The sequence below is a fragment of the Rhipicephalus sanguineus genome, chromosome 10, assembly GCF_013339695.2.
Source record: "Rhipicephalus sanguineus isolate Rsan-2018 chromosome 10, BIME_Rsan_1.4, whole genome shotgun sequence".
Classification (NCBI taxonomy): Eukaryota; Metazoa; Arthropoda; class Arachnida; order Ixodida; family Ixodidae; genus Rhipicephalus; species Rhipicephalus sanguineus.
In genome coordinates this window covers 74384741-74411399 of record NC_051185.1, presented here as the reverse complement: position 1 = coordinate 74411399, position 26659 = coordinate 74384741, and the positions used below count along the sequence as shown (strand labels likewise).

The following is a 26659-nucleotide window of genomic DNA, read 5'->3' as shown; positions in this document are numbered from 1 at the left end:
TGAAAACAAGAAATCCACTCATACCCTTAAGATTTTTCCCATCGCAGCGTCCTTATAAACGGTGTTTAATGTCGCAAATGTTGCCGTATCATTTTACCAGAGAACGAAAAAAATGTTCCAGACCCACTCGCTGTTCACTTCAATCGGTCATCACGAAAAAAACGCTAAGCGCGTGAATTTCATTTCACGAAATAAAATCTCTGTGCCCAGACAAAGCCTACCTGGGAGAAGCCACCGAATTCAATACACTCGAAAGGAGTTGCGCGATGCCCGCCGCGAGCGGAAGATTGCATACTACGCTCACTCCGCACAGCCCAGTGCTATTCCGGTTACTTGTGCGTGTGTCCTCTTATCTGAAACCTTGAAACAAAGTAATAATTTTTCTCAGAACGCTTAGTATGTCAACGATATGAAAAATCTAGACTATCTACTCAGATGTGTTGCAAAAAAAAGCTGCGGTCGCCTAGACAGAAACGATGAAGAGAATATGTGAGACTATAGAAGACGAAAGCTATTTAAATGTTGGTGTCCGAAAAGACGGAGCAGTGTCGTCGCTAATTTATTTATTATTTTATTTATTTACATATACTGCCATCTTGCATAGCAAGATATTGCAGCTGTATTGTTATTGATTAGTTAGGCCTGATCCCAAACTTAATATTATTTCATTAATACTTCTTCTTGGGCGAGTTGGTTCATATTGTAGATTAAGGGGGTAACAGCAAGAACGCACACCCAGAAGATCCGTGTCGTCTCTCTTGTGGGTGTGTGTTCGCGCTGTCACTCCCTTAATCTTAATATTATTTGGCTTAATATTGATTAGTGATGTTTTTATTTTTTTTTTCGCAGAAGGAACTCACTCATCTTCTGAGCGAGTTAAATGCTCGCAACGGTGATCCCGTGATTCCGTTGGATGTTCTCACCACCAGTGTGTCGAATTTCCTCACGATGGTGCTGGCGAGCCGGCGGTTCGGTCAAGACCATCCCCAGAGAGCATACTTGAACGACGTCATCCAACTGGTTGTGGCGCTCTCCACTCAGGTCTTGGCCATAAATTTTTTCCCATCACTGCGAGCGGTGCTTTCCTGCCTAGGGCTGGGCTCATGCGGCAGACTCCGGGACGCATTCCTTCGCAGAACTCGCTTCACTGAGTGAGTAGATTGAGAAAGGCAGTTCTCAGTACCAATAGTGGAATTTCTAGTGTTAAATCTTATGCAGGCAAGTGTGAGGCTGCTAATTTGTTAACATTGTAAAAGACAAATTTCCATCAAGTTTATCGTCATAAATGCTTTCACAACTTCCTCGCGGGAGCTTACCGTATTCGCAATAGACAGGCATTCTTAGTCGCATCTGCTGGCAGCTTCTTAAAGGCACACTAAAGAGAAACAATGAATCGGTTTAGATCGATAAATCGTGCTCTTAGAACTCTAATGTCGTTAATTTCGCCACCATAGGTTTATTAATACAGGAGAAAAGTTCAATGTTTCATTTTCAAATTTCGCGCCGAAATCTCCCCGCGTGATGTCACGGCTTTCAAAGTGTATTTATCGTATTTTGGCTCCATTGGCTTAACAAAATTACCCCAAACTTGGTATGTTGAGTCTATGGCCCCCTCAGAGGACAACGTACTTCATTTTTACCGATTAGGAACTACCGAGTTCCTAGTAAGCGCCATCAAATCATGTGACGTCACGGAGAATGGTGCGGAAACTTCAAGGTGGCGTCGCCACCCACATTTTGTATCTGCGCGTTTTCTCGCTTACTAAGCGTCTTCTCGCAGCAAGCGTGGTGTTTTTGGTATCGTGAAAGAGTAGTTTACTAATATGAGAAAAATCGGTTTGCTCTTTAGTGTCCCTTTAAGTGACACGCCCACTAAGTATATGTTTTTTCAGAACGGAAAGTTATTCGAGTTAATACACACGGCTACGCGGTGTCTGACGTCCAGGGCCATTCGTCAACGTCAACGACGTCCGTAAACTCAACAAAGAACGCAGCGCCGTCGCCGAGCACGCAGAGACGTTTGACCGCAGAATAGACTTCAACGGAACCGCCATCCTCGAAAGTGAAACCAAGTGGAGGAGGAGGTTACTACTGGAGTCGTGGCATATACAGAGGACCACTCAAAATATCAACCGTTCACTCGGAACTCTCCCCCCGGTGTATGCGCATGGGCTACGCTCCTCGGTAATGCGTGGGGTCGTTAACCGCCGCGAGAGTGCCTTAAAGAGGCCGCTGCCAAGCCGCCGCAGTCCCCCCTGAGGAAGGAACCGAGCTGGTTCCGAAACGGCGGGTTTTTACGTGTCTTCGTAACTTCGGTTGGAGGATAAATATCAGTGATCTCAGTTTACTTACCCAACCAGACAGACTTCTGTCTAATGTTTACCTTCAATTCAATCAGCCAGGACTTCGGCCGCGATACCATGCAGCTAGTCAAGCGCTACATACGCATCAAGGAGGGAATATCAGTCTTCAAAACTCATCTGGACTTCAATCGCACCTGCAAAGATAGGAAAGTCGTCCCTCAAAGCCTACGCCTGAAACGCCCTGTCTCGACCCCCGAAGGTATGGAAATCGTCATGAGAGCAGAACAACGGCTGGTCAACGCCCGCCTGCACGAAATCAACGCCTCTCTACGGAAAAAGGAATTAGACCTGTTCTTCGCCAAGCGTAAACTTCAGCACCGCATCCCTGGATTGATGCCTCCGATCGACGCATTCGCGGACTCCGTGGCGGCGTCGTCTGCAGACAGGCATCGGACCGCGCAGGATAGGAAACTTTCTCACCTGTTGGACCGGGGTTCGCCCCAAGGCAACCCAAATCCCAGGTTTGTCACCAATTTGTCATCCGACGACGAAGTGATTCTTTCATAGAACGCTTGTACCTGTATCTCGATTTTTTCGATTTGTTTTCCTACCAATCCTGGGAGCTGCCGCTCCCTTCATGCAAGAATGGATGAAGAAGCCTCCAAGGACCTTCCTGGCGCGCAACAGTCACGTCCGGCAGCGTCAAGAAAACGGGGAAATGCCTCAAGCGGCACAGACAGCGAGGCAACGGAGTTCTACTCGGACAGCTTCGACTCATCGGACGACGACTTCACGGTTGTCATGAGCCGAAATGCAAAAAGAAGACTGCTGCGGACATCATCGTCGGCAAGTGTATCCACCGTGAAGACTACACCACAGCGCTGGCCGCACACTATGCTCTTCATGGCCATAGACCCTGCGGCCAATTTACGCCTGCTAAACAGGCAAGTCCTCTCTGCATTTCTCGAGGGGCTTGTGCCAAATGAGATTAAAGACGTGAGGATCAACCCACGGAAGAATGTCCTGGCAGTAGATGTTCTGCACCGTAGCGCACTGCAAAGCCTACGGAACGTGACAGAGATTGACAATGTCAAAGTGAGATCAGTGATCCCCACAGGCTGTAACGGCAGTGTTGGCGTCATTTATGATGTCGACGTTTCCATCCCAACTGACGACTTTCCAGTTTTGATAAAGCCAACTACAGAAGGTACCCTCATCACGCACATCGCAAGGCTCGGCCACTCACGTTGCTTGAAGCTTGTGTTTGAGGGCGACAGCCTTCCGTCACACGTCAAAGTTGGCCACGTTCGCCACCAAGTCCGTCCATACATACCGAAGCCCCTTCAATGCTACAAATGTTACAAGATAGGACATGTAAAAGGTGTCTGTACCAACAATGTTGTGTGCCCGCGGTGTGCTGAACCCCATTCAGAAGACGTCTGCCAGGCAACTGTGTTAAAGTGCCCCAACTGCCATGGTGCTCACGAAGCGTCATCTAAGGATTGCCCACGAGTGCGGAACGAGCGTGCGGTACTCAAACGTATGGTGCGCGACAATTCAACACACAGAGAGGCTGCTGCTACTGTCAGGCGACGACGGCATCGTCACAGATCACGAAACGTCGCATCTGCCGATAGAGACTCGCCATCTACCGTCAAAGCAACTGGCCACCGATCGCCAAACTTTGCAAAGAAGGATACAACGAAAACAAAGGCAGGGTCAACACTCGCACCTGGTGAAGAGTGGCCCTCACTTTCACGAGCGCAACCTGATTCAGAGTCACATCGGATCACGCCACCCTCGATGTCTTCACGAGCCAATGATGCAAAGACGACTGAAGATCGACAAGTCATAGTCATGTTGCAGTCACTTATGAGCGCAATGCGCCTTCTTTTGAGCAACATTAAGACACCGTCTGCGCACAGCGCGCTGCAGGTGCTGGACACTTTGAGTCCGGTGCTTGCAGCTCTAGGGTAAAACCATGGCCCACGAGATGCTATCGTTCCGTGCGGAGGTCAAGAATTCATCCGTCTTTCAGTGGAACGCAAGAGGGCTTAAGCCTCGCATGTCCGACTTTAGACAGTATGTATTCACCAACAAGTTCCCCATCGTTGTGATTTGCGAGCCCAACCTGTCAGCTCCTATAAGACTATCCGGATATGAATGCTTTATGTCCTCCACCCACGGAGAGTGCAGCAAGGTTATTATGTTTATACGCCGTGATTTGACTTACGTTCATCACCCAGTACCACCTGACGAAGAAAACCAATACGTTTGTCTAACAGTGAAGAAGAACAAGATCACGTTCACAATTCTTGGAGCCTACATATCTCCATCAGCTCGTCCAGATTACGAGCGCTTATGCGGAATTTTGAGATCGACTCCCCAGCCGTGGGTGATAACTGGCGACTTCAATGCCCACCATTACTTATGGGGAAGCACCAAGGTGAACACTAGAGGGAGACAATTGGTGTCCCTTGCCTCTGAATACGAACTTTGCCTCTCGAATGATGGAAGTCCTACTTATCTGCGTGGACCAGCGTACAGTAGTTGCCTGGACCTTACTTTCGTTTCACGTTCGTTCGCCAGAAGAGTTCACTGGTTTTCGGATTTGGAAACGCGGGGTAGCGACCACATCCCAACATATCTGAAGATTGAAGGTCTGACTAGCTCCAAGTGCTCCAGAGCCATCACGTGCACCGACTGGCCAAATTACAAGTCAATCTTGGAGGACTGTTGTGACGGCTCACCCTTCAACCTAGTGGACGCAATGAAGAGTGCACTACAGACTACCACGCGCTCGCTTTCGATGACGTCCGCGCGCACCGATTTTGACATTGAACTCGAGAAGCTTCGAGCAATTCGCCGCCGTGCGGAACGAAGATATAGACGCACAAAGTCAAAATATGATTTGAGATTGGCTAGACGCACACAAAAGAAGATACAGCGTCACATGAACAAGCTGGCTTCGCGCCGATGGGTATCTTTTTGTGAGTCTCTGGATCCACGAAAGCCTTTGTCGCTTATATGGCGAACTGTTCGTGGTCTGCATACAACCCTTGGTCAGCGCCACCCGTTTAAATCTGTGGCACTACATCTACAGTGTACGGAGTTGGACGTCGCAGAATCTTTCTGTAGAAGGATTGCCGGCGAGGCAAATCCCGCAGAAACGGGGATGGGAATGCCCGACTGCCCACTAGCTGCACGTGATCCCCGCATGGAGTGTCCGTTTTCTATGGAAGAACTAAACGCTGCGCTGGCTTTGTGCAGGCGTTCTTCAGCGCCGGGACCTGACGGCATAACCTACCGTGCTCTTTGTCACCTAGGGCCTCAAGCTCGGAAGGTACTATTGCTGCTATACAACGACTCCTGGCAGACTGGTATGGTTCCACAGGAATGGAAATCAAGTCGCCTGATTCCACTCCTCAAAGCTGGCAAGTCGCCTTTGGACATTACCTCGTACCGCCCGATTGCGCTAGCTAGTTGTGTGGGAAAGGTAATGGAAAGGATGATCCTGACGCGACTAGAATGGTACTTAGAATACTACGATATCTACCCAGATGCTATGGCCGGGTTTAGACGCGGTCGCTCGTCAATAGACAATGTGGTTGACTTGGTGACATACGTCCAACACCAGAAGGCCTGCAAACGATTATCTGCTGCTTTGTTTCTCGACGTTAAAGGGGCTTACGACAATGTCACCCACGAAGCCATCCTAAGCGCGTTAGAAGCGGTAGGACTTGGTGGCAAGATCTATATGTGGGTGCACAGCTACTTGCAAAAGCGATCATTTCACGTGCAGACAGAGAATGGACCGACACCCGATTATTATGGCAGCCGTGGTGTCCCTCAAGGAGGAGTGCTAAGCCCGACCTTGTTCAACCTGACGCTCATTAAACTAGTCGACAACCAGCCAAGGCAGCGTACGACTTTCCATTTATGCTGACGACATCTGTATATGGTCGTCAGCTGTGACGCGGCTTCAACTTCGCGCTCGACTTCAGAAGGCAGCTACAGTGACATCTCGCTACCTGCGTAATCAAGGACTCGAAATCGCAAGTGAAAAGTGTGCAGTCGTGGCATTCACCAGAAAGCCAATGTCCGCTTACGACATATCAGTTAACGGCCAATGTGTGTCATCCAGCAGGAGTCACAGATTCTTGGGAGTCATAATCGACAGAGACCTGTCTTGGACTCCTCACGTAAACTATGTGAAAAAGCGGCTGAACGCTATCTGTCACCTGTTCAGGTTCCTCGCAGGAAAAACTTGGGGAGTATCCATACACTCTATGTTGCAGCTGTACCGGGTATTATTTATCGGGTTCCTGCGATACAGCCTACCTGCAATAGCCAATACCTGCAAAACTAACCTTCGTACGATACAAGGCATTCAAGCTCAGGCTCTTAGGATATGCCTTGGTTTACCACGCTGCACTTCAACGGCTGAAACCATTGCAATTGCTCAGGACTACTCGATCACGACACACATCACCGTTGAGACCATGCGCACTTACCTCAGGCAATATGCCAGGAATCCTTCCCACCACCTGGCAAGCCTCGCTGCGGAAAGGCCCCGTACGACATTTAGCGCAACTGTCTACGCCCATCGCGCATCGTTCACATCAGGGTATGCGCCCGCGGAGAAGCCGGTGTTTCCTCCGTGGTGCATGTACCTTCCACAAGTACGCCTAACAATTCCAGGGCTGCAGAAGAAATCAGCTTTATCCACCCCAGCACTAAAACAATTGAGCCTGCTTTTCTTGCACGAAAGCTACAGTAACCACGTACACATCTACACCGATGGGTCGACCACGGCATCCAGTTCCGGCGGTGCGGTGGTGATACCAGCACGAGAAATAACCCTACGACTCAAAATATCCCATGTAACTACATCTACGGCGGCAGAACTTACGGCTCTGCGTTGTGCCCTAGAGTACATCGATTCGGAGAAACCGAGCAGATGGGCTGTTTTCTCCGACTCGAAACCGGCGTTACAGTGCCTGCGGTCACCTCTCCGACGCGGATGCCATGAACAGCTTACGTACGAAACTCTCAAGATTCATCACCGCGTCAAAGAAAAAGGCCACGAGGTTGACTTTCAGTGGCTACCTGGTCATTGCGGGATCAGTGGCAATGTTTCCGCAGACAATGCTGCTCGCACATCCCATCAAGAAGAGACAACCGTTCCGATTCCTCTTTCCAGGACAGACGCGGCGAGGCAGCTTCGTCACCTGGCACGTAGTCTTTGTTTGGCGGAATGGAACATGCCAAGTATACGACGTACGAGACTCCACCAAATAAACCCTACGCTGGAACTCCGACCTCCATCCGGACTTCGTCGACGTGAAGCTTCACTTCTTTGTCGGCTTTGGTTGGGAGTCGCCTTCACGAAGGCATACATAACATTAATTGGAATCACCGATAGTGCGGCATGCGAGGTCTGCAGTACTGAGGAAGACATTGATCATCTGCTATGCCGCTGCCCTCGATTTGCCTCCGAAAGACGAACTCTTTCTAATGCGATGCGACGATTGGACGATCGGCCGCTCTCCGTGCAGATGCTTCTGGAGCACCGTCCCCATCGCTCGTCGGCCCACAAGGCAGTTAAAGCACTTTTGTGCTTTTTAAGGACTACGGGCCTGTGTGAACGCTTGTGAGCGCTTGTGACTATTTTTACAGTGCCACCGCCACATACGCGTCAGTGCATTTATTGATCATTTCCTTTTTTTTTCACTCCCCCCTCTCTCTCTGTCTCTCCCATCTTTCTACTCCCCTTCCCTTTCCCCCGGCGTAGGGTAGCCAACCGGACTGCTGTCTGGTTAACCTCCCTGCCTTCTCCTTTTCGTATTCCTTCCTTCCGCCCACTCACTAATCAGGAAACTTCTGTTCTGGCAAAGGGACACGGGTATAACGTGTCAACGACGCCCCGTTCATCGAAAGTCGTCGCGGCTGTAGAGGAAGCCGTCCAGAGTGTGAGGCCAAGCGCCAGAGAAGAAATTAGACTAAAATCAATTGGAATCCTTTCGAAATTGCCGTCACAGGGGAAAAAGAACTTGACCGCAGAAGAGAGCAAAGCCCTTCGGGAACTCCGGCAAGATCAGAGCATTGTCATCCTCCCCGCTGACAAGGGCAACTCAACAGTGGTGTTGGACAGCCGGGACTATGACCGGAAGATTTCGGCCCTTTTAGAGGGTGACGCATATACGCAGCTAAAAAAGGATCCGACGAAGCAAACTCAGACTCAGCTAAACAAGCTACTCTCCGAAATTTTCAAGCACCACCCACAATTAAAAGCACTCTACCTAAGTCTAATCTGCCGCAACGGCTCCGCACCGGGTTTCTACGGACTGCCCAAAATTCACAAGCCTGGCGCCCCCCTCCGACCGATCGTCGACTTCACTTCCTCTCCATGCCGAGCCCTTTCAAGCTTCCTACACCGAATCATCGCCCCTCTCACCCGGAATACCCCAACTCATGTCCGCGACTCCAGCCACTTCGTGCAGCTAGCATCAGAGGTGAGCATCGACGAAGACGAGAGCCTGGTCTCGTTCGACGTCGTATCTTTGTTCACCAATGTGCTGGTACCCTTATCTGTATCCTGTGCCCGTGCTGCTCTTGAGGGTGACGATGGCTTGAGTCAAAGGACCCCACTCACTATTGACGAACTCTGCCGCCTACTGGAATTCTGCCTGTCCAGCACGTATTTTTCCTACAAAGGAACAATCTTCAGGCAAAACAGTGGAACCGCAATGGGGGCCTCCATCTCCGTCACAATGGCAAACCTAACCATGGAACATATAGAAAGGGAAGCACTTGGCTCCTTCTCGCCGCGACCCAAGCTCTTTCTTCGCTACGTGGACGATTGCTTTTGTGTCGTGAAGACATCTGAAATTGAAAACTTCAGACTGCACCTAAATTCCGTTCACCCAGCCATACAGTTCACGGTCGAGTGTGAACGCGACCGCACCCTCCCCTTTCTCGACATCCAGGTGGCAAGAGGGGGCAGTGACTTGGAGTTCTCCGTTTACAGGAAGCCGACGCACACCGGCCGATACCTTCAATACGATTCGTCCCATCCCTCCACCCACAAGGCCTCCGTTGTGTCCACATTACTTCAGAGAGCCAAAACGATATGTTCCACTGACACGGAACGCCGGAAAGAAGAGGCCCGCGTAATTGCGGACCTCAGAAAAAACGGTTATCCCAGAAATTTCATTCGATCCGTCGCCCGCCGCGCAGAGAAAAAGAGGTTACGCGACTCCCAGCCAGCATTGACGAACAGCTCTCCAAAACGCGTGTCGGTCCCATACGTCCAGGGAGCCAGCGAGGCGTTGGCTCGGATTTTTAGAAAAGAAGGCGTGCACATCGCGCACGTGCCTTCATGCACGCTGGGCCGCTTCCTTCCCCGCCCGAAAGACCGACCAACAAAGGACAGGGCGCCCGGCGTCGTTTACAAAATACCGTGTGCCGACTGCCCCTCGTCATACATCGGCGAGACCAAAAACTTCCCCGAACGGATTAGGCAACACGTCAACGACGTCCGTAAACTCAACAAAGAAAGCAGCGCCGTCGCCGAGCACGCAGAGACGTTTGACCACAGAACAGACTTCAACGGAACCGCCATCCTCGAAAGTGAAACCAAGTGGAGGAGGAGGTTACTACTGGAGTCGTGGCATATACAGAGGACCACTCAAAATATCAACCGTTCACTCGGAACTCTCCCCCCGGTGTATGCGCATGGGCTACGCTCCTCGGTAATGCGTGGGGTCGTTAACCGCCGCGAGAGTGCCTTAAAGAGGCCGCTGCCAAGCCGCCGCAGTCCCCCCTGAGGAAGGAACCGAGCTGGTTCCGAAACGTCGGGTTTTTACGTGTCTTCGTAACTTTGGTTGGAGAATAAATATCAGTGATCTCAGCATTCTTAATACATTGCGTTGAATAGGACGTTCGTGCAGTTTCACTGAACTAACGTGCCACTCTCGCTATCAGATTGTTTCTGAATATTTCCAGTTCCCCTTCGCCACGTGTATGTTACCATGAGATACTACAGCGACAGCGCTTGTTTTTGAAACGAAAACTGTTACTTCGAAAGCACCATTCCGAGCAGAGTTCCTTCATAGTGCCGGAAAATTCAAACTTACATACTCCATTTTTCATGTATGGCTGCATGTTTCACTTGAAGTACCACGTGGATAAACTTAGGCTTGCGTAGCCTACCAGCCTCTTACGTTACATGCATTGTTTTCATTCGCTTCGTGACAGGCAGCTGGTGAGCGAGATTGAAGAAACGTACCAGGAGGGCACCGTCCGAAACTTTGCCGATGGATTCATCTCTCAGATGAAAAATCGGCAAGAAGCAAACCAAACGTTCACACGTAAGTGTTGAAGCCCGTCACAGAATTTTGTCAGTCAAGCAAAGGGGAAGATCTGGGTAACTACTTAGTACTTACCTAATGAGCACATCACCACAAAAATATCCCTAATTTATCTAGCGTAACTTTGCACGCCAAGCCCTGCAACGAGTGCGTGTTATTTTCCTTTCGACTACGGTGGCAACCTTGCACAAGTCCTAATCTCACTATAAGCCCAGGTATCCCTCTCATTGGGCGACATACGAAAGGAACGCGGAAAGCCATAACTCCCATATTCTCTTGTAGGGATAATAGTGAGTAATAGCTAAGCGGCTCAGCGGACCAGCGGTCCCAGCGGAAGAGCGGAGCGATCAGCGGAGCGCGAGAAGAAAGGAAGAGTAATAGCTAAGCGGCCTAGCGTCGCCCCGCTCGTTGAACGTAGAACGCACCTCGCGTTCCGCTGTGGAGTCAGTTGAGCGTAGCGTGAAGGTGCGTCCACTAGGTTTCGCCGTCGTTTTGCAGCCAAGCTGACCGCGTCTCGACAAGACGCGCTTGCGAAAAACGCGAAATGTATGCAGTTCTCTGCACGTCTGTGAACACGCGATCAAATGTAATCTGTACGAAAAAGATGTCAAAGTAGCACCTATACTTTCTCAAGTTTCTTGTGTCTTCTTGTCTCGAATTTCGAAATAAAAGATCAACACGAGCTTTCGATGATTTGAATCCACTTTAGGTCATCTCCAAATGCCCTCGTCTTCAGAGGTCTTCTTATGTTGAAAATCAGCGCCGGGACTTTTTCGCCTGGAGCAGAGCGAGCGCTATGTTGGCGGGTATCGCCGACAACATGCCGCTGCCGCTTGTGTTGGGGGTAGCCCTCTTGTCTCGCGAAAACGCTGGTCCGCCGGCCACGCTCCGCTGAGCAGAGGATACCAGCGGCTGAGCGGTCCGCTCCGTAAAAACGCTGATGGCTCCAGCGTGCCGCGCATGCGCAGTTGGCATCTCCGCTCGTGCGCTGGGCCCGCTGGCCCGCTGAGGCGCTTAGCTATTACTCTCTATTAGCTGTTCGTAGTAAGCAGCGTCTTCTACAATGTAACTGCAGCAGCTAACTAAAACACTAATGAAAAATTGATAAGAAATTGGCTGACGCTCCAATACTGTCCTAAAAATGCCGATCGGCGCAAAGCGAGGCAGCGGTACATGTCGACCTGCTGTATTTCGCGAAGAGTTGTAACTACTATTCGGGCAACTACACTTTTAAAGGAAGCAGCAGAGTTTTAAGGAAAAAAGCACCATATTCACTGGGCCACCGTGGCGGGTGAACGGTTATATACTGCCGACACAGATGCCCCAAATCAAAGTCGCGGGAAAACAGCTACGCAGGGGCTTCCTTCATCAAAAATATTGGAATCCTTATCAAGTATATTTAATTTGCTAGGACATTCAAATACAATTTATCGTTTTGTTGCGTAGTTTTCCGGAGAGCGATGCTGGAAAACAGTTTGTTTTTATTTGTAATAAACACTTACTGCATATATCCGAATGATTGAGCGATAAACACTCATGATAAGCATGAGTGTTTAATGATAAATGATAATAAATGATAATGAATGATAAACATTGAGTGACATTGTTTCCGAACTTTTTATTTGCAGAATTAGCAGGCAAAATATAGGTTTTAAAAGATAGGGCGGTAAACCTGAGGAAATTTTACAGAGGCATGGTGAGACGCTGTGTCAATTTTTTTTTTGGAGATTCTGATAAAAATCTTCGATTTATTACGGTCGTAAAAATGATGAGTGTTCTACTACGTCTTTGTTTCTTTAGTTTGCAATGCCCTTTGACTAATACCGGGGTAGCGAGCGCTTAACTGCCGTCATGAGAGGAGAGACGCTGGACGGATACATTGCTTATTTTATTATTGTGTGGGGAGGAGTGTCGCTAATTAAATAACGCGTGCAGGATCGCACCACTATTCAGAGGCGTTCGCACAAGTCCGTGGTCCTCAAGAAGCAAAAATTCATTCACTTGCCACTCTTTTCTTTCTTTCCATTCTCACTCTTATCTTTTTACTCCCTTTTTCTGGTCCTCAGCCTAAAGTAGCCAACCAGAAAAAGTCCCGGTTAACCTCCCTGCCCTTCCCTTTTCTGTTTTCTTCCTGAGAAGGAGAGAATCAAAATTTTTATTTCGGGAATATAACCGCGGAGAGGCATCCTAAGTCCAGCATGCCTCGATCTCGAGCCAATTTCGAGGCTCTCTCGACCCTGCATTGCCGACCAAGGTTCTCTCGCAAAGACCCTTGGAATGGCAAGGGCTGTGGTGTTTCAATAGGGATTGCCTCCGCCTCCTATTACACGTTGAAGAGATCCGAGTTTTCCGCAGAAGTGGCATAGCGGAAGGAATTCCATTAGGGAAATGAGCCCGCAGCAAATATTCCTTCTTAGTTGAATTGTTCCAACGGAAACTCACTACGACATCAATTAAAATGCCAATAATTTAGGGCAAGTCATCAATATTTCTTTTTCCATGTAACATCTCCACAAAACGCTCCCGCACAAGCATGGCGATCATTTCTAATACCTATAATATCCAGGGACCTGCACGCAATTAAAGCAATAAGGTCTTCTATGAACATTAACAGTCAATGCTTCTTTCATGCATTTACAAAGCTCTCTGATAGAAAGAGGCAGCGCTTCACCGCTGTACAATAGCTCTTGTCTGACGTACATTAGCACACCAGATCCTACCTTGTATTCAACAGAACTCTTTTCCCGCAAGGAGTACAGCAAGAGATATTCTAATGCGTATAGCATTAAACACATCGACGCACAAGTCGGAAAGATATATGATGTCGACGCAAAACAAAACTTCTGTTACTGCCACTACAACATGTTATCTGATGTCGTCACAGGCTTAGTACAACTACACGGCAGTCCATAAATGCGGGTTCCGCGTTTGTGCTTTTCAGAAATAATTGGTGTTCAACCGAACGATGACCAGGTCGTGTTTCTGTGAGTGCTTACGGTCGACTTTTCAACACCAGAGTGGTTTTTGCTTCTTCTTCGCCTCAGGCAAACTGCTCGTCGGAAATGTAGCTTCTTTCATCGGTGGTGGCACTGGCACGATGTGCACTGCCCTGGAGTGGCTGTTGGTGATGTCCGCTGCTAAGCCGCATCAGCAGAATCTCGTGAGAGCCGAGACTGACGCCGTTATGGAATCGAGGGAGCCCGGGTCAAGGATTACATGGAGTGATCGTTCGAAGATGCCTTACACAGAGGCGTTCACTTGGGAGACGATGCGGTGCAAACCTGTCAACCCGCTTGCCCTTATGCGATGGTGAGCTCCGATCCAAACTCAAATTTCACATGGCTTAATTTGCTATTTAGTGATGATTCGTTGAAACGAAAAAGAAACAGCGTCCTTGACGTGCACGTGAAGGGACAGAATCAAGAATCAAGAAAATTCATTTCCAACATAAGTTGGGGTCACCCCAGGCGAAAAGCGGCGACATGCAGCTTGTAGGTGCCTGGGGGCCCATACACAAGGCAGCGTACACATACATTTAAGGCAACATAGGGTACTTAATGAACAAAGGATATTTAAAGTAGTAAAAGAAAACTAAGTAAGGACATAGAATACTGGTAAACGTAAGACATACATATATACACTGTATACATGTGCATACATAAACGGAAAGGTAAGTATGCTAAAAATGATGCCGGATCATGATACATACATTTAAAACACGCTAGGTTTATAGCGATACATTTTTTCCGCACAACTATTTGAAAAATATATTACATTGTACAATGAAAGAAGTGTGTAGTGGTAAGAACAAATACCACTGTTTAGTGCAGTTGAGACATAAAATAATCACGCAACTATATTTTTACATACATTGTTAAAATCAATACCCTGCTTCTGATATTTGTTTAAAAGATACGGTACATTGAAAGCCAGTGATTGTTTTCGATAAGTTGTGCGCCATCGCCATAATCATTTCTCGTGGCCTCTGGTTGTAAGATCGCTTATCTCTTTTTTTTTACTTGCAGTAATACTTTAAAAAGTTCATAGTACTTTTGTTTGAAAAGAAAAACGAGTGCAATAGCCGGTACTGATACAGGTGATCCGTTCAACATACTTAGCCGTACTTGTTCATTCCGAAATATATTCAGTTAAATACCTAGACAAAATGGGCCAAGTTCACATTAAAAAAAAAAAGCGAAATACTGAATCATAGGAAAAAGTGCATGACACACCAAAAGAATGGCAATAGCGCGATATGGGTCATGGCTCATCTCCCGATGACCAGTGTTGCTAAGGTTTCCCGCTTTGTGTACGCCTTGCTTGCGCTTCACGCGAGCATCTCGTTATTACCCGAAATTTTTCACATATTTCAGTGTGATGTGAAGCCATTAATTCTAACGGTTGAGCATCCCTCCAACAGCAAAATAAGATTTTTAGACCTAGGTTTATCACTTGAAACTAAACATATATGCTGCCGATATAACCCCCTCTCGAATAAAGCTATCCAACCCTCCACGCCTGCGCACTCTGAGCTCGTAAAGAGGGGTATTACAGTCTCCTGCCTAAAAGCGCCTCTGACCCGCTCGTGCCACCACCAGGTAGCTGGTAGCTTCGAACGCCTACTCATTTAAGATAGAGATGGCCGACAACGCCGAGTGCAACGAATGTGCCGTTGAGGAAACTATTGAGCACCTTCTGTGTTACTGCCCGACATACGCAACCGAGAGGCTTCACCTCAGCACTGCACTAAATCAAATGGACGGAAGCGCTTTCACTGTCGCGCAAAATATTAGGACCATGGGGCTGCACATCACAGTTCCGAAAGGCAACGAAAGCGCTGTTGCGTTTTCTCAAGGATGGCGGACTGATTCGCCGTTTGTGATGTCAAACGCGGAACTGTTACGTCGGCTGAAAGAGTGACTTTTCTCTCCTCCTCTCTAACTTTCCTTCCCCCTTCCCCAGTGCAGGGTAGCCTACCGGGCTCAGCCCTGGTTAACCTCCCCGCCTTTCTTTTATTTTTATTCTCTCTCTCTCTCGAGCACCAGTTGCAACGGCTCAGCCATGCTGGTTATGCCCGGGCCTCGCTGGTGGTTACAGAAAGAATGTTGGTGATCTCTGCGAGGGGAGAGCGGTACAGGATAAAGAGGACAAAATACTTCATGCAAGCACAGCCGTTATACCTGACGTCTATGAGATTTCGCACTAATTAAGAAAGGTCGCCAGTAAGATTTGAGTTCGCGTTTTGTGCACTCTATGAAACAAGCTTGCAGCACAGTGCCGCAAGGTGAACAAGGAGGGCAACAAGACAGAAAACTAAGAAAAAAAGCACAGAAAGTACATTGTTGTACGCATCTATGCAGTAGTGTGTAAAATTCCCTTCACGCGCGGGCGTTCCTACTTCGGCCAAACAGGCCGATGCTTGAATGAACAGCTAATGCCCTAGTTACACGGGCGCGCTAACCTCAGTTACGACGGACCTCAGTTAACCGGAGTAAACTATAGTTAGCGCCAGCTGCGGTTGGAACATGTTACACGCGAAAAGTTGTCCTTAGCTTCGGTCCCTGAAGCAGGTCATGTGACACCAAGTTTCGCGATTAAAATATAAGCGTTTAGCTGGTTTTTATAAAAAGTGCTGACAAATACAACGTATTTCAGTTAAAATAAATCCTTCCTCCTTGCATCTGCAGCCGCCGAGCGTATTTCATCAAGTGTTTTGACAATGTTTGGCTTAATTAGGGCTAGTCTCGAAACTATGGGCGAAGTCAACATACGGTCTGTACGAAAGCCAATACAATCCGTTGCTTGATACGTTTGGTATCGCCGTGTTTGGTGCGTGGTTTGTTTTGACTGCCTGTTTGGCGTGTCAGCGCTTCTGTTCTTGAGAAAGGCCAGTTTCCTTGCTTTTGGGAAGACGTTTCAGCCTCCAGTGGAGCCACGCTGCCTTCGACCACCGACTTGGGTGCCGCCATTTTGTTAGTTAGCTTCCTTAGCTGAGGTGGTCAACCTCAGTTCGGAGCAACCACTGTTAGTGGGTTAACTGCGGTTAAGCTTTCCGTCTAACTGGATGTAAATGCGGTTTAAGGGAACTAAGGTTTGCCGTAACTGAGGTTAGTGTGCCCGTGTAACAAGGGTATAAGAGAGCACACGTACTCGTTTAATCAGTGTTGTACACGTTCCTCTAAAACAGGAACGAAATCTCGTTCCTCGTTCCTTCGCAATATTGGAACGAGTTCCCGTTACAAGTTCCTCTTATGAGAAAGGAACTCGTTCCAGTTACATTCTGAAAATTGGAACGTGTCGTTACATTAACGTTACAGCTGAATTTTTATTCAAAATATAGTGCCGGTCATTGCCGGATAATCCTGAGGCATAGAAAAGTAAGCATTTTAATGCTCACATCAAGTTACGCATATTTTACGAATTTGACATCACCGGAAGCAGGTTATATGTAGATAAAAGGAATCTAAGGAGACGCTCCTAGACGAATTTTTTATAGACCACCGGCCACACTACAGACATGTCTAACTACAAATTTTGCGCTCGTCTATCACAAGTGCAACACATGGGGCACTTTCCACGTTAGTCTTCAAATGTGCAGTCAGAATACTGCTCTTCAGACATTCAACCAGAAATTTCCACACATGCATCAATATAAAAAGGTTTCTTGCACGGGAAACAGAATCGAAAAGAACAATACACAGGCGCTTAACAAGTGCTCATTCAATATTGCAGTGTGAGTAGAAAATAATGTCCAGGATACGTATTCGCAACTTAGTGAAGTCTCTCGTTCGCACTCAGCAATAGTAGCATCTCGATGTTGGTATCTGACCGACGAACCTGTTTTCTCGTCAGCACTTCGTTGCCACTATTGAACAGCCATTTCATCAAGCGCTTGAAGGTACTGCCGTGTTGTACACACATAGGAACAAAGTCAACCGAGGTCGTAGGGCCGAGGGCAGGCTCAGTGGGTGCAACAAGAATGTAGCTCTGGATTTAGTATGCGTATCGTTTGTTGCATGACAGACGTTATCGGTGAGGCGGCTGTCGAACTGAGCTATAATCAAATTATTAGACCAATAGCCGCGGAGATAACTCGCATGTTTAAGGTATTCCTGCCCATGCGCAACTATCGAAGGCACCGGACAGGCGCCACTGCGGCACCAGCGTCCACTGCGTTTCGGTCCTCTTCCCCGCCATCCATGCAACCGCGTGTAAAAAGACATTTGCCTATAGCTGCCGGCGGGGCATGCACGAGATACTAGAGAGACGATCGAGCCAGCCGCTAAATACTACGTGACGAGAAAAATATTCCCAGGAATTGGGTCGAAGCTTCGCAGTGGGCAAGTGCGTGGACATAAAGCTAATAAAACGTCGAAAGCGTATGCTGCACGCGGTGAGGCGTTCACTCCCAAGAGATAGAACCAAAGTGTAACTTCGCCACCGTTACGTTGGGGCCCAAGACGATTCATGCGCAGTGGGAGGCCACCGCGCGGGATTTCGGTGGTTAGCACGTTGGTGCTTCACTGCTTCACTCACTTTCTGCGGCCTCTAGCGTTGTGATTGGTTCCTCTGCCCCATGCGCGTCAAAAACCAGATTAGCGACGATGATTCGTCGTCATTCACCAGATTGGGACGATGTCCTCTAGCGCTATTCGAGGACTCCGCGGAACCACGCGCAGGCGCCTCGACTACGGCAAGCTGGCTCCCCCACTTTTCTCTATGCTGACAAGGCCAGGGGGACGCGTAGCAGAACCGCCCGAATACGCGCACGCGCACGCGCACACACACACACACACACACACACACACACACACACACACACACACACACACACACACACACACACACACACACACACACACACACACACACACACACACACACACACACACACACACACACACACACACACACACACACACAACTACTTTCGAGTTGGCCGAACAAAAAGTCGCCGAGGTAAAAACATAGCCCGCCGTTTCCAGGCGGCGGCTTTGCAATGGGTTTCGATGAGTCTCGAATGTCAAGTAAATGTTCTGCAAGGTGTGTCTACACTCCAGAACGGCCCTTGATTGCTGTCACACTGGCTCTCACAAAAAGAAAAAAGAATCTCCTGTTCCTCCCGCACATGGTCGGTCTCGGCATCGCGGGCTTCCCTGCGCCCCTGGCAGCATAATCAAGTGACAGGCGAGTGGTATACTCCTGCGCCTCACGCGGTCGCCCATCCGCTTGGTTCTGCACGATGTGCTGTGTGCGGGCGCCTGTTCAATGCCGACGAACGTTTACAGAAGGAACGCCGTTCCCTGTGGCGTTCCTACGTAAACGTAACGAGTTACCGTTACAGTTCCAACGATCCTAAATGGAACGGTGGCGTTCCTCCGTTCCTCCAAAAAGGAACTAGTTCCTGGAACGTCGTTCCTTGGAACGCCGTTCCGCACAACACTGCGTTTAATGAATCTGTATCCAGTCACTTAGCTCAGCACTGCAAAGCATGTGGCTGTCGCCCAATCCTTAAGCAGTGCACCATTTCGCAAACATTCATCCCTTCATGACTGTGAAATCATTTACTGTCTAAAAAAAACCTGATAGCCTGTTTTGCCGACGTATGTAACGTGAGGATTTCTTGTCGATCTCTGCGAAGATAACGTGTTTTTGTTGGTCTTCTGCGCAAAGCTGGCGTATATATTGCATTTTCTATAAAAAAAAAACAAAAAAACAGCGGTGTTTCGTTCAGCGCCATTTCTGTCGTCCTCCCGCTGCCCCGTGTCTAGTGCTGTTTGTTCCCGTCTTAATCATGTACCAACCAGCCCAGAAAGGTGCACTCTTCGGTAAGGAATTGCGGCATGCGACAAAGTGGATTGTATGCTCACCGACAGAATTAAAATACAATGGCGCGTATTACCAGCGTCCCTATAAGTTCACCTAGCGCTCTGCTTTGCATCGCTACAAGTTAAATAATTCACCCACAGAGCATGCAATGTGTTTTTCTTTATGGACCCGGAGGGTGCTACATCGAGGTCAACACCGCAATGCGTTAAACGGGTACGCGGTCGCAGGTGCAAATATGACAGCACCAATGTTATGGCGTTGCAAATTGCTCATACAAGGGGAGACCTTCCTACACTCCTGGAATATTAAATTACGCCAGCTGCTGCCTGGCGCAATATGAATGCTCGAGTTATATTTGTGCTTTATGAAATGAGCTTTATATACGTGCATTAATACATGCCCAGCAAGGGTTGCTGATTGTATATGCCGCGCAGTTATCGAGGCTAGTCAAATTAATGAAACGACAACTTAGAGCTGCGGTACTTTCACTGAGATTCTCGCTTTAAGCTCTTCCCTGCAGCAAATGTTCGACTAATGATTTTGCGTTGCGCGCAGTACTGCGGATGACGTCAAGTTGGGTGGCTACATTGTCCCACGTGGAAGCATCATCATCCCTTCGTTCTGGTCACTGTTCAACGAGCCCTCATATTGGAAGGACCCGGAAGTGTTCCGCCCGGAACGTTTCCTCAGCGAGAGCGGCCACTTGTTGACAAAGCCGCAGTGGTTTATTCCATTTTCTGCCGGTAATGCATAACAAAATAGGCTGTAGAAAATTAGAATGACACGTTTTGCTGATACTCGGGCGTTAATGCTGTCAGAAATAGAAATTACAGCGCTGAAATTGATGCAACGTTTCAACACACTATTTTTGCACCCACATGAACCTCTACTAACTTGGTCAAGTTTTAGACATCTTTCTATTTGACTAGATATATGAATGCGTAATTTAAGGGCACGTTATGTGCAATACTGGCAAAATAATATGTCATTGGACATTTGTGAAACGCCTTTTTCTTAGGCACTGAGTTCATTGCCAAGCGGCATAAATACACTTTTCTCGTAGCCTAATGAATGCGTGTGGCACTTTGTGTCTCACGTTCTCGGTCAGTTTTGTTCTGATGCAGCGAGATCTGTTCGAGGATACGGGTTGGATTCCCGGCTGTGGCAGGTGCATTTCGATAGGGGCCAAATGCTATAACACCCTTGTGGTGAGATTTAGGTGCATGCTAAATAACTTTACGTGGTGTATTGTAGTGCCATAGCTGCCGCCACTATACGGCGTGCCTTGTGCGGTCGTTCAAGTTTCCAGTTCATATTCATATATTAGTACAAAACACAACGCAGAATCAATGTACAGGAGGAGGTCCGATACCACTAGGCTATAAGGGGTCCTATAGACTAGTGCACGATGTGTTCGCGGCATGTAAAACCTAGAAAATTATTTCATTTGTTTAATTAGCAAGATATCTGCATGTGCGGGTCCCTAGACGATAATTAAGCAGAAAAATCAATGTCTCATTTGATATGTTCCCCAAATACGAAACATTAAATGTGCGTCTCTGTTTTTCTTGCAATTCTTGTGCAGGCAAGCGTTCTTGTCCTGGCGAATCTATTGCCAACATGGTGGTGTTTGTCTACTTCACAAACATTCTGCATCACTTCATCGTTGAGGCATCAACCACCGGTGTTCAACTGAACGATGAAGTTCTGGGCATAACAATGCGGCCAAAGCCATGGGAGCTGGTCTTCAGACCTCGGAAATTGTATCGGTGAAGGAAGAGGTGATGACACCAACGAGCCGTGATTTGGGAAGAACACAATGACAGATTGGTTGCGCACCTTACAAGTATAACGTCGCGACAGTTACTTACTGTTCGGTCGGCACTACATTTAACGATTTCTTCAAGATGCTGTCAGAATAAACATATTTTGAGCTGATCCGTACCGCTCGGTGCAAGTCTCTCTGGAATGTTTGGCAAGCTTCGCCATTGTTTCAGATTATTCTGTTAAAGGGCTCCTCACCAGCCTCTGAAAATACAAAAAAAAACACGAGCGCGTTATTCTCTCCTGGCGTTTCTCTCGTCCTTCTGGCGCACTTCGCGACGCATGAGCGGTCATTCGCGTGACGTCATTACAGTACTTACTCTCGATTGGTCCATATACGCAAAATATCAGTTGTGGATTGTCTTCTACACTGCTCTGCTATGCAGCCGCCCACCCGTTCTTCACTGTATCGAATGTCCATCGTTCGCTTTCAACTGATTTCACTGCAATTATTGTGTTTCCGACTGCGCAAGCTGAGATAACAGCGTGTATCCGACAAGTGCGAAATCCTGATAGGCTCAACGCTTAGTGCTGACATTGTGCACGTGCTTTTAATAAGTGGCGAGGAGGAGATATCACCTGTAGGAAGGGTAGCGAAGGCGAGGAGGAGACCACTCCCTTTTCTTTGAACGCGGGGTGGTTTAGGGGCTCTTTAACATTACGCGCAGGACACGAGTCATCAAGTTTATTCGGGTGCTTACGCGAGCACCAGCCGCTGGAATGTTCGATCACTGACGTAAAAAATACGACGTGTTCCGCCGATGGTCAGACTACTGACTGCCGATGTCTGTGCTCACCGTTTTTGCTAACCTTTGAGTGTTGGTTCCTCTACTAGGTAGGAGTTCGCCAAATAAAGAGTTTCATCTTTGCCGCCTGCGTTTGCCATCCTCGCCATCGCAACCACGTGACAATATACATATATGCTCTGAAACAGAGGATGCGCAAAGCTAAAAGTTTATTATTCTTCCCACGATTCGGATGGTGTCCGGTGTTCTTCAGGGTGTGTGTGTATGTGTGTATGTGTGTGTTTGTGTGTGTGTATTTTTTTGTGTGTGTGGGGGGGGGGGGGGGGGGGGGCGTGTGTGACCACAAGAAGGAAGACTTGAAAGACCAAGCGCAGATTGTTGCTCCTCGTTTTACGACCTTCAATGGCTGCGTCTACTGTGAGGAAATAGTATTGTTCGTTGTTCAAATATTCCGATCTTTTTAAAACAATTGTATCGATGTGTCCGAGTCCTAGTTTACATCAGGAAACTACGGAAACGAAAGTATATCTAAGAAGAGAGGTGTCGGTAAGACAATATTTTTTCTTAAACTTTATTTTATTCCTAATCGCCAAGTGGTAGCCGTCTCCAAGAAATTGTTGAATTCCTCCATTTATGTTTCTTTCAATGAATGGAAAAAGGGATCGAGTTGTGGAAGAGAGCCCTATTCGAACCCGAAGAGAACGTTGGCATAGAACACGACAAACGTCATCCGGGACTACAGCCAAGCAGCACCGTTGGCATTGATTTGCCCTACATGTTTAGCCAAAGTGTCGCTTGCGCCATCTTGCTGCACTATTCAATAGCCTTGCCATAACGTTATTCGGCATATCTATACGCCGTTTATCAAGGCGCTGTCGTGTCTGCGCTTATTTCACACAAAAAAATAATAATAGGAAGTTGCTATCGCGAAGAAGAATGATTTGTTTGAACTAGCGGTGTCAGAATATTCGAAACTTTGAATGTGCGATTCGAATAGTTTGGTATTCGCTATCATTCGAGAGGCACGTTTCGCATTCGAAATATGCGAACACAAAAAAAATTCTAAACATATTCAAAACCTGTTTTTAGAGTGCGGATGTGATGTTAAAAATGCTTTATCAACAAAGGTGGGTAGCAATTTCGAGGAAATAAGGACAGAAAATGAGTTTTTCTTTTTTTTTAACGGTTCTCCCTGTACGTTTTCGGGAGTGTCATTAAACAGTTGGTAGTCGGCGCTTCGCTTTTCTCTTTTCTTTGCCCACTTTTTCACTAAATGTATTATGCGCCCCAGTTAGGCATACCTAAACAAGCTAAGCACAAACTCACCCAAAAAGAAGTCATATTGGGACGGCAAGCAACATCGGCATAGCATCCGCAGTGGCACCGCTGAGTGGTTGCGCAGCCGGTATGTTATTACGGTCGGAAAGCGCATTTCTCCGCATTCAAATCTGCCGCTTTGGTCAGCTGCGCTCGACCAATGCACACGTACAAAAAAGCAAAAGCTTGATGTTTGTTTCAAACTCTTGATTGGCCGTCTCTGTCACGTGGATCCACGCGCTTCCTGATTGGTCTGTTGCCCCCACAATGGAAATGACGTCGGCGTGCTGTATATGCTGATTGCGCGTTGACGCCACCACAGGTTCATGGCTGTCAAAACTATTTGTTCATGGTGGATCGGCAATCTTAGCTCACCATAAATTTGGCATTCGTAAACGGCAGTCTTCGGTGGCATAAAAGAAAGCACAGTTACAAGATGAGAACGCTCGGTGTGTTCGTCGTAGACATCGCTAAAGCCCGGTGGACCCTTCAAATGCTCTTTGCCTCTGACAGTCAAACACATCGCGCGCTGACTCCTAGAAACAGCAGTTAACCATGTCGCATTAAGGCACCTCGGTACGCACGACTAGGCACAGTGAGCGCAGACTTACGCGGAAATACGGTCAGGAATCCACGGCCCTGATCGGCTCTTAGTCATTCACCCTGCGCGATCAACACCATCGCACGAGGACTCCTCGCACCTTCGGTTAAACATTTTGCAGATTGGCACCTCCGACTGCATGACGAAGCCCATAGTGCAAAAGACTGTTCGTAGCCGTAGCTACGAACTTTGCACATCGTTGGTGTGCCGAACTGCACGACCAAGAACATCGCGCGTCGACATCTCTTGCACTGCGAGCAAGCACGTGGCGCGGTGGCTCTTCAGACGCGCGTCTAAGTACTTTGCAGGCAGATGAAGCGCCATCAACAAGCAACAAGCAGAAGAGAGAGCAGTGCCTGCAAACGCTGAAAGGTGATGGTGCAGCCAAATTTCTCAAATGGCAACAAATTCAAAGGAAAGTCAGTCCTCACGAATGAAGGACTGCTGGTCGTATGGAAGATGAGCATCGCCCAGGCACGTAGCCAGAATTTTTTTTTCGGGAGGGGGGGGGGGGGGCAAGGCCTAATTGTTCGAAAGAAAGTCTTTCCATGGCAAAAACAAAAAAAAGTTGCCTGGGAATATAGAAGGCTGGAAAATTTTCGCCCCCCCCCCCCTTGCCTACGTGCCTGGCATTGCCAGTAATTTTTAAGGCAAACTCGGCGGAATCGCCTTAGGAGCCAGTTTTCTGGGCTTTTGTTCTTGTGAAGCTTACTCCATTCACACCTCTCAATCTCGTGGGGATGATGATGGAAATATCATTTGTTGCATGATCGTCACGAAGTATTCAGCATTGCAAGAAAGCTATTCATCTTGCCTTCTTTGTTTCAAATAAATTTTTGTTTAATATTCCTTTTACACTGGCTTGCATGCTAATGCTGTGCATGTGCTTCCGCGTTTTATTTTTGTGCACAGTGGGGAAGAGAAATATAACGCAATATTCTTACAACACTGGAGAAGCTTCAGCAACATATTATAAAAAATCTAAATATAATAGTAAGAACTTTACTGCTGCGCACTTCTCAATTTCATCGATCCACCCAAGTCTCCAACGCCCACGGCTGTGTTTCCCAACCTATTGCACCATTTCCCCGCTCTCAGTAACTATCGCTTATATCCTTTGCCTAATGTGACCAGCCCAGGTTCCCTTTTTACTTTTTTTTTCTCTCTCTCTCTAAATGACAATAACTATACCAACTACCCCTGTTTGTTCCAACAAATACCAATGATACGTAAGGACTGTGAAGAACAAAATGAAGAACAAAATTACGATCGCTATTTGGATTCAAAAACGTTTAAGATTGTATATTTGCGAAATAACCTAGAAGGATTCGTTTAATCTCTGCTCTGTATAAAGGGTGAAACAAAGAGTAACTGCAAAGTTTCCCAGAATTTAGCATAACTACGTCGAAGAGCGACTGACTGGGCAGGACTGTTCTACTCTTCATAGGATGTTGGAAGGAATGGTTTATTGTATGCAACCGTTGTACCGTGAGCGCGTTGAATGCTTGCTGAGTTAAATGGATAACGAATAGTTCAGGAGGGAGGAAATTGGGATGTCCCGCGCTGATAAGATCTCTCAAAATGCAGCTGGTGGAGCAATCATTCGATTCCTCACCGTAAGGCTCAAGGACCCACTATGATTTCACATGAGTAATGCTACCATAGATATCGCATTTATATTAGCTAATTAGGTAATGTTGGAGTCCATATAGTAAACAGGAATGCTAATTGTCTCCTTACGAGAGTTTCATGAGATATTTCTCTATTTGCAGGAGAGAACACGAATAGCTACCTTGTAACGTAACCACGGGCCACTGTTTCATGCAATGTGCTACAGTTTTCAAAATACACTGGGACGAGGACAATTTACCTTCGAGACAACGCCTAGACCGCGGAGCGTATCGATTTCGGATAGCTCTGCAGATTTAAGTGAATAATGAATGAAAAGCTAGTTTTCTTCGGCAAACAACCACGTACGCGCAATTCGAGAGACTGACCTCCACGAGGCAGCGCGAGCAACATGCTTGCACGGTAGTATGCCCGTCATGCTTGGCCCACGGTGTTCGATTTTCTACGGTAGACAACAGAGCCCTAATCATATGTGACAGGATGAATAGAGCGCACACCCCACCATACTACACCACACTGCAATGTACGCTCGTCCACATAGGGTTGCGCAGGGTTCCCCAAGAGGGGGGGGGGGGTGGAGGAGGGGGGTATCGCAGCCTCCCCCCCCCCCCTTGGTCCAGTCCAAAGGACAAGCTTCACAATAGATGAAAACACTAATGAAAATTAAGCGATGACGGGCTTCTCACAATGGCCTCCCTTTTGTCCATGGTTTCCTGAAGTAAAAATGGGAAGTAAAAGATTCTTGGAATACAACATCAGGAGCATTCGGCCGCCATTATCGTAATAAACCTGCGTAACCATAGTAGCGCGGTAGGTCCGACTCATTAAACGTATAGGGCAGACTTTGCGCCCCCCCCCCCCCCGCCTTAGTTGACTAGGGAGGGGGAGCGTTCCTACCCCTGCCCCCCTCGTGCTCACGCCTATGCTCGTCCATATGGATGACATTGTTTGCTGTAACTGTGCGAGATAAATCTTCGGCTTTGCCTCGCGTACGCGACAGACGTGGTCACGACGTCACGACTGGACAGCAGGCTGGTG

At 47.8% G+C, this 26659-nt stretch overlaps 1 protein-coding gene across 1 annotated transcript; it reads left to right on the top strand.

Moving 5' to 3' along the window:
- Positions 1-2948: 2948 nt before the first annotated feature.
- On the top strand, positions 2949-21277 carry LOC119406501 (vitamin D 25-hydroxylase). The gene is made up of 5 exons (XM_037673241.1): positions 2949-3247; positions 10563-10675; positions 13720-13984; positions 20060-20247; positions 21090-21277. The coding sequence occupies exons 1-5, from the start codon at positions 2949-2951 to the stop codon at positions 21275-21277; spliced, it is 1053 nt and encodes a 350-aa protein (XP_037529169.1).
- The last annotated feature ends 5382 nt before the right edge of the window (positions 21278-26659 follow it).

What these genes read in the sequence shown, in the direction of transcription:
- LOC119406501 (XM_037673241.1), top strand. Translation starts at nt 2,949, where the DNA reads ATGGATGAAGAAGCCTCCAAGGACCTTCCTGGCGCGCAACAGTCACGT. An exon ending in AGCAAACCAAACGTTCACAC is followed by an intron (nt 10,676 to 13,719) that starts GTAAGTGTTGAA and finishes TCTTCGCCTCAG; the next exon opens with GCAAACTGCTCGTCGGAAAT. An exon ending in GTTTATTCCATTTTCTGCCG is followed by an intron (nt 20,248 to 21,089) that starts GTAATGCATAAC and finishes ATTCTTGTGCAG; the next exon opens with GCAAGCGTTCTTGTCCTGGC.